Source organism: Pteropus vampyrus, unplaced genomic scaffold (assembly GCF_000151845.1).
Source record: "Pteropus vampyrus isolate Shadow unplaced genomic scaffold, Pvam_2.0 Scaffold272, whole genome shotgun sequence".
NCBI lineage: Eukaryota > Metazoa > Chordata > Mammalia > Chiroptera > Pteropodidae > Pteropus > Pteropus vampyrus.
In genome coordinates, this window is record NW_011889053.1 from 652,829 (window position 1) to 663,304 (window position 10,476).

At 39.1% G+C, this 10,476-nt stretch overlaps 1 protein-coding gene and 1 pseudogene across 1 annotated transcript in view; one reads left to right on the forward strand and one right to left on the reverse strand.

Moving 5' to 3' along the window:
• The window catches only part of LOC105302438, an 8,854-nt pseudogene extending 649 nt beyond the window's left edge, over positions 1-8,205 (reverse strand).
• Positions 1-10,476, forward strand: part of ATP8A2 (ATPase phospholipid transporting 8A2) — a 390,044-nt gene that overhangs the window by 230,863 nt on the left and 148,705 nt on the right. Inside the window, exon 19 of the mRNA XM_023520615.1 lies at positions 9,518-9,592. Within this exon, the coding sequence (XP_023376383.1) occupies positions 9,518-9,592 (75 nt within the window). The remainder of the gene's footprint in view (positions 1-9,517; positions 9,593-10,476) is intronic.

Genomic DNA, 10,476 nt, shown 5'->3' on the forward strand with positions numbered 1-10,476 from the left:
TTTTTTTTGTTGTTCTTCAGTTGGGCTTGTTGGGAATCTGTGGCCTGACAGGCTGTCAAGAACAAGATCATCCCCTTCCTCTTCCCTTTCTTCTACTTTAGTTTCTTCTTCTGGTTCAGGAATTTTCTTTTTTTCTCTTTCTTCGTTGGAGGTTCACGTTCTCCAAGCATCTTTTTTCCGACAGGCGTAACTTCAGGGTCCGCTTTCCCCACGTCCATGACACTCAGATTTATCAGAGCAGTTTTGCCTTCGGATGAGCTCAGCTGCTCGCCCCACAGCGATGCTTGCTGTTATCACTACCAAATAACTCTTCGCTGTTTATCGCCCTGGTACAGTTTTGTGCAGAGTCCTAAATCAAAAAGAAAATAAACGCAACCCCTTTACTCTCCCTGGTATCTGTATTTTTCATTATGGTAACCTTATTTTTTTTCTAGGTTGTAGAATCTAACTGTATTCTTAATATTCTTTTAAAGAATCTCCAGCTCCTTGGTTCTTAGCCATACCACGCAAGGTACCCAAGTGATCGGGATGATGAAAAGAGCACAGAGCTCGTTCTTTCTCCTGACCCCTTAAGCATCCCTAGTCCTTCTGGCCTTTGCTCATTGTCTGTCTGTTCCCTAATTATAAAAGGATCCTTAGGCTCCCTTACATGACATTACAGGCTTAAGAGTTAGATCGTTTTCATAATACGTTTTTTGATCCGTTTATATGCTTGTAGTTGAGAAGTATTTTGTTGATGTTACCAAATAGCAACACTGTAAGTTGGTCGCCACAAATTCTGATTCAATTCTGAATTGCCATTGATGTTTTAAAGCAGAAGTCCCCAACCCCTGGGCTACGGACCAGTACCGGTCCATGGCTTGTTAGGAACTGGGCCACACAGCAAGAAGTGAGCGGCAGGCCGGCGAGTGAAGCTTCATCTGTATCTGCAGCCGCTCCCCAGCGCCAGCATCACCACCTCAGCTCCACCTCAGATCATCAGGCATTAGGTTCTCATAGGAGCACCAGTCCCTGGTGCCAAAAAGGTTGGGGACTGCTATTTTAGAGAATCACTTATTCGTTATGTAGGGTCTACGAACTACCATCTATTAAACACCAACTTGGTACCAGCCATAATGCCTTTCATCTTCTCTGTGCCCTGATTTCCCTATTTGCAAAATAGACAAAATGCCTACTTGTTAGGATGACTATGAGGTTTAAATTAGATAATCCACTCAGAGTGGCACAGATTCTTGGCACAGAGTAAGCGTTAAATGTATGTTAGCTTTTATTGCGATCATCAAAACCAGCAAAAACGACAACTCTGCAGTGCGTGGTTTTCTTTCCATTTATTCATTTAAAAATGAGGCTTGTGGGGATTAAGAAAGATGCCCATGCTCATGCAGCAATTAAGTGTTCGAACTAGGACAAAATCTGTTTGGCCAATTCCACGATCTGTCCTATGTTCACATTTATATGTCCCTTCCTCTTTAATGGTAAGTGTTCATACTATTCCGCATTTATTTAGCACCTACTGTATGCCGAGGACTATGCTAGATCCTGGCCACTTAGTAGTGAGAGCAATAGATGTCATCTTCGGCTGCATGCATCTGACAAATGGGTAAACAAGAATTTTAGCATGTGACAAGCTAAGAAAAAAATGAGCTTGGTGCAGTGAGAGGGAATAGCAAGGTCTTTTCGTAATTCTTTAAAGTAATGCTTGTTTGTTGTAATGATAATGGGGATGTATAACGAAAAAAATATTTACACTCGTCTGCCTCCAGGCAATCAATGGGAACAGCTCGGCTAGCCTTTCTACCTTTCTTTGTACTCATACAACACACGCAGACGTTTTTGTTGTGGTTTTACAAAACATTGGGTCCACTACCCATTATTCTGTAACTTTAATTTTTTTGTTTGTTTGCCTCTAAGTCTTTAGAAGTGTTACAAGTACATGGTTGTTTGCTCCTGGCGTTGTACCTGTTCAGGACTGGCTCAGAACGAGAAAACTCTCCAAAGGTCTTAGAGAGGAAGCCCGCCCACGTATTACAATAATCTCCATTTAATTCTGGCCAGTCCATCTCATAACTTATTGGACAAAAGATACTTTGGAAAGTTTTTTGGGTATCTTGCTGTACTACTATTGTTATTGTTATTTTTGATAACCGCTGCTCTATAACAGCGCTCCCGATTTTTCCCCTTTGATTTTCTATCTACCGACCTACATACCTACCAACTTAGAGTTTTTTTGTTTTTTGTTTTTTGGGATTTTGTTTGTTTGTTTGTTTGTTTTGCTTTTTGTCAATCTAATACTTTTTCTTTGGCATACATTTCTTCATTTATATACACTAGATTTAACATTTTAAAAGAAAAGTGCTTAATATTTCATAGACTTGGTACAGTTACCTCCTAATAAAGAACTTCAAGAGTTTTTTCCCCCCTATGCTTTCTGCTTTGTTTTGTCTTGTTTTGTTTTTCCACTATTAAGAATATTATAAAACAAGATATGTTTTTATATAAAGGTGATTTATTTATGAGAAATGAATTTCTAAAACTAGAATTTCATCTAAAACTCAATGAAGTAAATGCTTAATTTTTCACCTAATACATATTGCCAGATCAAATTCCAAAAAGATTGTAGCACTTGGCCTTTTAAACAGATATGGTTAATGCCAGGTAGTCAGCTCAGCCGTGATGTGCAAATCAGTAGATCATGATGTTATTGACTCTTCAGTGAGAAACCTTATAGGACTAATTCACTTAATTATCCTCTCTCGGGTACTTTTCCACCTCGGTCCTCTGCCGTGGGTCATGGAGGAACGGGCCCTCTCGCTCCCGAGTGTAGCAGTCATCTAAGTATGTCGGCTGTGAGTCAAGAACCTGAGTGGCAGCAGGTAGACCCGCTGAGGTCGTGCGGTGGTGGCTGGGACCTCTGCACAGGAGTCTTTGCAATTAACCAAGATGGTTACTGCATTTTTGGCAGCGAGGCAGCAGTTAAAGCAAAGAAGGATTTTTTTTTTTTTTTTTTTCCGAGAAGGAAAAGCCATTTAATAAGTTTGGGTCAGTTTGTTCATAACAGCACTACATTTGAGGACCAAAAACCCCAGGAGCTTGGCAAGCCATCAGCGCTTGGCCAGTCTTCCCACCAACTCACCAGGTCTGAGGCCGTCCAGGCAGAACCTGGCTCCCTCCACTTCGACCGTATTCATTTAATAGCATTCCTAGTTAAAAAGCAAGTAAAGGCAGAGGAATCTTTCCCTCCATTAATCCAGAAAAGTAAAATTTAGTGGCGATAGGCAAGCCATGGTCCAAGTAACTGCACATGGCGTGGCGTAGGGGGTGCCTGGCCGTCTGTTTGCACTGAGGCTTGTGCATTTGGTGTATGCAGCTTAGAACTTGGGGTCCACCAGAAATGACATTAATGTTTAGGAATGGGGGCAATGCTTTTTCTTTCTCTCTCTCTCTCTCTCTCTTTTTTTCTTTTTTTGTATATGAATTAACATTTGTATATAACTAGCCAGTGTGAAAGTCTGATTTTATAGTGTGTCAAGGAGCCATCATGTACCTGTCTCATGAATAAATAAAATAAAAACCAAGTACGTTTGTATAAATATTTAAAAATACAGTGTGTTCTCATATTTTTCCATTTCACCTATGGAAATCTTGCCAAAATGAAATCAAGTTTGAGTGTTTACAACATAAGAGAAAACCAGCTTATGGATTTTGAAATTAGGGGATGGATTTTTTTGTTTGTTCTGTTTATTTTGGTTTTATTTTTTTCTCTATCGAATAAATATTTCCAACGAAATAAACGATCTGATCTTCTGATGATGGATTATTTGAGTGAAGATTGAAATTGAACTGGAAATGTTGAGAATGAGCTTGTTTATACTTTTCAAAAAACTGCAGCACCTGCAACTGATAAAAATTAGTGCAAACATATCAAAAAATGTTTGAGGGAACATGTGGCCAAGCCAGCGCTAGTTTGGACAGAATCAGAACACTGGCTGCTTAGAGGAAACATCCCAACATTCGGCTAATCAAGAATGTTAATCCGAAGTGAAGGCTGAAATTTTTTTATGTGATTCGGGGTCACCTGGGGCAAAGGTTACTGCTGAGGAAGAGATGCTTGATTTCTTAGGGGTTTTTTCCCCTTATTGTATATTTTCAACCACTCGAGTGTCTTAGTGATGCAAAATTCACTCTCAGTCTTTAATTTCTCATTAATAATTTCTAAAGATACAATCCCATCTGATATTGGACGCTAAGCAGGATCAGACCTGGTTAGTACTTGGATGGGAGACCACCTAGGAAGACCAGGTGCTGTAGGCGTAAAAAATAAAAAAAATAAGGGATTGTAAACTGACAAGGTCCTTGCAATCTGTGAGGTCAACCAAGTGTTGCTTCGCCTAAAAAAAATAATAATAATAATAATAATTCCTAAAGATAGATTTCCGTTTTGGGGATCTAGACAAGTGAAGTTAAAGATTCACATTCAATGTTCCCATGGCCTCTAAGGAATATGGCCTTTGGTCCTGTATATAAGGCCAGGCCCGAGGGGTGTTAATGCAGAAGGAAGCTAAGCTTTCTGAGCCCACATATCATCGTGACTTCATACAACTCATCACATGTCATCATTTTGTTAATAACAAACATCTGTTACAACAAGAGTTCTAACTTTTATCAGGTTTGACCTAATACATTTATTTCTTTTATCCAAGGTTTCTCCAGAGTGACACTGTTGACATTTTGGAACCAGATAATTCTTTGTTGCAAGGGGCTATCCTGAACACTGTAGGATAGTTAGCAGAATCTTTAACCTCTATTGCCAGTTACCATCAACACCCTCAAAAAGGTCCCCAGGCATTGTCAGGTGTCTCCCTGGAGGCAGAATGGACCCTAGTTGAGAATTACTGCTTGAAACAGTTATATCAATAAAACATGCACATGTATGAAAAGTTTAGATCAATACAACAGGTGTAAGTGAGTCTCCATATACCCCCTAGAGGACACGTCTGCTACCTAAAGGTAATGGATATTAACAATTTCTTATGCATCTTCCAAAGAGTCGCCATGCATATAATGTAGATATCTATTCTGTACAATCATGACCATCCAACATATACCTTGACGTTTTTCATTTTAATAACATATCTGTAAGACTTTTATATTATAATGCTTATAGATTTATATAATTCCTTTTAATGTCTGCATAGTGCTTCATTGTTATAGAGGAACCATAATTCATTTCACCAGCTATCAATATACACACATGTTCTAATGTTTTATCTTTCCAAATAATGCTACGGTAAATGCTCTATATTTTCATGTAGAATACTATGTGATTAGAGTTATAAGGTATAATTTGGAGTATGCCCCTAAAAGTGGAATCACTGGGTCAAAGGAAAAGTACATTAAATATATTTTTTATTACCAACTGGGTATGAGAATAGCTATTTCCCCAGGTTATCGACCTTTTAAATCTCTGCCCATCCATTAGGTGAAAATATAATATCTATCGAGGGGGAAGGGAAGGACATGCGCGTGTATATGTGTTTCATAAAAAATAAAATTTTTTTTATGTATGTGTTTTCCCCATGATCACACTGCACATATCCTCTGCCTATTTTTCTTACAGCTTGTCAGGAATTTTCATTCGTATTTATAAGAATTCTTTATATGTTAAGGAAATTAGGCCTTTGTCTTCATAGATGTAACAAGTCCATTTGTATCATTTATTAATTTTCTTTCTAATTTATTACTATTTTTCTCTATACCAATGAATTGTTTCAAATTTGTCTTTTTGTAAGATTTTTTAGTTTAATGGCTTATAGTCAGTTTCACGTACAAAAAATAACTTTTTCATTTTCTTTTCTAATGCTTCGATGTCTGGGGGTTTTTTTATGTTTAAATTTCAAGCCATCTATAATTAATTCGAATATATGGAGTGAAACCAAAATGCTATATAATTTTTTCTAAATAGCATGATAATCTGTAATAAAAGACGTTTCGAACAAGTGAGATAAAGAGGGCTTATTAACCAAAAGATGGTGATAAAATTGCTTCATATTTGGCTGCAAACTATAAAGCTGGCTCCATACTTGACACTCACAAGGAACCAAGAGAGGGTGATGGCAGCTTAGTGAAGGAGAAGCAGTGTTGTCAGAACAGTGGCAAAGACCTTGTCTGTAAGGCTTTGAAAGTCAAGATTATGGGTTTGATCTTATTCAAGCACTGTTTCTTTTTCATGTTTGTTTGACATGTTTCCCTTGTACATAGCACATATTTTGGATATTTTTTATCCACTGAGTATTTCTATTTTTCATATTATTAATATAACAGACATATTTGGTATACTTCTGTCATCACATTTTATGTAACGTTTTCAGCTTTTACTGTTTCCTTGGTTTCTATATTTTGCTGGAATTCTTGTCATGCTTTCTTTCCCCAAGGACTTGTAAACATTCGCTTCTGGCTTCTGGTTTTGTATACCGCTGAAGAGAAATGTGAAGCCAACTCGATTTTCCCCCTTACAGGTCAATTGCTTTTCTTTTTGTCTGAATATATTGAAGAGTTGATCTTACAGAATTTTAAAATTCATGAATTCGGATATCAGGATATGTGTAGGTGTTGATCTTTCTGCCCCTGTTATTTTGTTTCTTGGGGACAAAAGGTGCCCTCTCCATTCGATGCGTAAGGCTTTAGAATATTTCAGAATATTTTCTTCTAATACATCTTTGAACACTTTTTTTTTTTCTATTCTGCTTTTTTTTTTTTAAGGTATACTTTTCTTGGAATTTCAAAAACCATCTTTGAAAAGCGATCAGTTTCTCTTAAAATCAGTGTCAACTCTGTCCTTTGTCTCTTTGTTTTTTCAAGCCTCCTCTTCAGCGGTGCCAATTCTGGGGTTTATTTCCCTCTGTGGAGCTTGAATCTTTCATTTGCTTTCTTCTTTGCTATCTTACATATCTAACTTTAGCTCTTCTTTTAAGGAAAGACACATTTGCTTTAGCTCTTCAAGGCTAAATGCCAAGGGCGTTTACAATTTTTTTCCGCCCTGTTCTTTTCCACCCTGGTTCTTTCTGTAGATATTGTTTCGGATGCTTTTTGTCACACTCCTTTATTTTTTCTTTATTGTTTTTTGATGATGTCTAGCGGAGGGGGTCTTCAAAGCTGTCTCAGAACACTTCCTCATGAAGGTTTTTGTCTCTACTACACCCGTCACCTATCACTTCGCAGTGGAAAGCACCTCCCTCTCCACCATTCCTTCTTCTTGAGTCAGTCAGAAGCCGGTATGCCTGCCAGTGAATTTCTTCTGTGTGTTATGGGTTTTCTGTTAGATTATTTTGTATTTATTTCCTTTCACTTTACCTCTATCGGTGTTTGCCAAGTCGATTGCCACTTATGCTCCCTACTGTACCCTGCCATTCTCCACACTTGCTTCTTGGGGTAGGGTTTGGGGTGGAGGAAAAGGCATATATGCACACATTGCCCTTTAACTGCAATTTGCCTGCTGCGTTGAATCGGCCTGTGCCAAGACTCGTCCCTGCCTCTAGATTTCAACCTCCAAATAAGAATTGGTTCAGCTATTTCTTGGGTCATTTCACGTACTTCTTGGAAATCTTTTCACACTGTAGGTTTTGTCTGCTATTGACATTCTCCCTTGATCTTGTCATAGGTATCAGCTTCTATTCTATGTCGTTTGTAGTTTTAATTAAGGCTGTCTCGTAGGTTCACTAAAAGTAGCTCTTTCTTTTCTATTTTCAATTATTTTTGCCATTTTCAATTGATATTAGGAGAGAGAGGGCAGTAGAAATATCACTACCCTACCTTCAACAGAAGACAATAAATTGACTGAATTGAGCGATAAAATAGTGTCTACTAGATATGTATCAATGTTTGCTCAGTTGTCAGAACAGGAGACTATAGAAGTGTAGCATGATCTTGGGGAAATTAGGTCAAAACCATTGAGATGATTTATAAATATGTTGAATCAGGTGTGGATCCGGGCTGTCACTGCACTGAAAGTTTCGTTGAAGGATCGGCTGTCAGGCCTCGCGTGGCAGGGAGGCAGGGAGGCAGTGTGACGAAACCTGCCATTTTAGTGATGGCTAATATTAGAACAGGCATTGGGAAAACATTTTGAGAACAGCACAACATGAACTTCTGATTTTTAATCTCCACCAAGTTTTCTTCACTGAGGATAGCCAGGATCTCTCGGGACATGGTCGAAATTAAGAGCAAGTAGGACTGGGGAAGGATTTTTACAGGGCAGCAAGCCTACCTGCGATTTAGGAGGGATCCCTAGTAGCTTTCTGAACTTGGGAATGAGATGAAGAAAGCTGTGCTTAAGAAACCTTCATCTGATCCCAAATGGAACTCAGCCCCTGTTTGTACCAAATATTGTGCCGGGCACATTTACACAGGATAGAGAAGAAGTCCTGTCTCAAGGAACTTCATCTGGTGGAGCCAAGAAACTGATTTTGAAAAATCTAGCTGAGTAAGATTTCAGTCGCAGAGCTGGTCTCAACTCAGATGATCATGGGGCGGCCGTTCTGTGCCCAGTGTTCTGTCACTGTCAGGATTCAGTCCGCCACGATTGTACACCGAGGCGGATCCTGTGATTAGTGCACGATGCTTTCAAGTCGACCCCAAATCACTGGAATCCTACCCATGATATCATATCCATTTAGCTGAATTCGAGACAGCAGCATTTTCTATCCCGTGTTTCCGCATTCTAAGTCCGGTTCCCAGCCCTTGTCCTCACGGCCGCCCCGCTTCTGCCCCATGCCTGCCATCTCCACGTCTTCTCCTCATTATAGCCGGCGATCGTCCCTTCTCTAAAATAGTTTTATTCCCTTGTCATGCGTGTCCCTGGCACTCCGCTCTGTAGTAGTTTTTATGTCGGTCTTGCCTAATCAATCAGAATTATGGGCTACTTGCAGACATGAATAATAGTCCACATTTTATTTATTTATGCAGCCCATGTTGCTCCAGAAGATGATTTAAGCACGATTTTTTTCATATGTTGTGCTTTCACCTTGGCTGCGGTGAGGGACATTCGATGAAGGGGGCCAACGTTTTATGAGCTGAGGAGACACGTGACCAGCAGAGGAGTTCTTGCTGTTTTTTATTTAATTTTTATCTATTTGAAAGTTCTACAAAAATAATTGGTATTTATCAAATCAACTTTCTAGGGAAAAAGAATAGGAAGTCGAGACTCTTCCAGACAACGAGAGAGGGTTGATACAAAACACACTAAGACTTAAACTAAACATAAATTGTTTCTCTGTTAACATGTGCATATTACCTCTTAAAATCGTCGTGTGCCTTACATATACATTTTCCGTCAAATATTGGTATCTGTGATATTGGGCATTGATATTTTATGAAAGAAAAACAGCTACGGTCCCATGGCTTTTTACCCCTTAGCAGCTGTGTCCAGCTGGCGGGCCGCTTTTTCCCGCTCCTTCTTCAGCAAACGAAAACATTTAGGTCAATATTGATACAAAACCTCATGAACTCTCTTCTCTTTCAGCTCTGGTTTGCCTTCGTTAATGGATTTTCAGGCCAGATTTTATTCGAACGTTGGTGCATCGGCCTGTACAACGTGGTAAGCGTTCTCCACCTCCATCCTGACAGCACACAGAGCTGACATTCGGTGACATTCCTTTACTGTTTATGTCTGGGAAGTGTATCGAAGCCAATCATCTGTATACATAGCAGGCAGCACAAATGCATCTTTAGGGCCTTTGTTGCTGCGACACATCCTGCAGAAGCCCCAGTCCTCCACACATGGTTTCAATCAGAGCAGATCATTCCCGAATAACCCCATGAAATTATTAACCCATATATCTTGATAATAGGCCCTTGTTACCGCCTTACTAAATGCCTGTGCAACGTTTTCATGTTTTTAGCTCCAGTAAAGACGTCTGAACTACATCTGAGTTCACTCTACCTCGTAATTTTATTTCTGAATCCTTAAACATAGATAACAAATGTACAGTATGCGATCTAGTGTCCTTTTCAGCCTCCTTAAAGGAGCATCTGTCCTTGTGGAAGAAGATTTTCTTCCACAGTTCATGCTAAAATAATGAATTCTGACTTCCAATTCCTGGGGTGAATGGTAATCGGTTTATCTGGTTTGTTTGGTTTTTTTTTTTAATGAGTTTAGAGTTCTTTTTTTCATTACTTGACTGTAATGAATTCAAAACCTAGAAATAAATATAAACTATGCGCTAAAATGGCTAAGTAGCTACTTAGCTTTTTGTTCTGCTGGCAGAGAGAACAAAGGGGCCTGTAGCTTAGTGCGTTAGAGACCCCAGTATGGTACATTTTTCTGAGTTGCACTTTCACACTTATTTTGGACCCTGACTCTGACTTCTCTGCTCTGTGGGGCTTTATACCCTGAAGCATTCGTCATAGATAGGTGTAGATGGAAGTTACCAGACATGCAATGATATAAATTCTTGTGCTATAAATATTTATAGCTTGCAT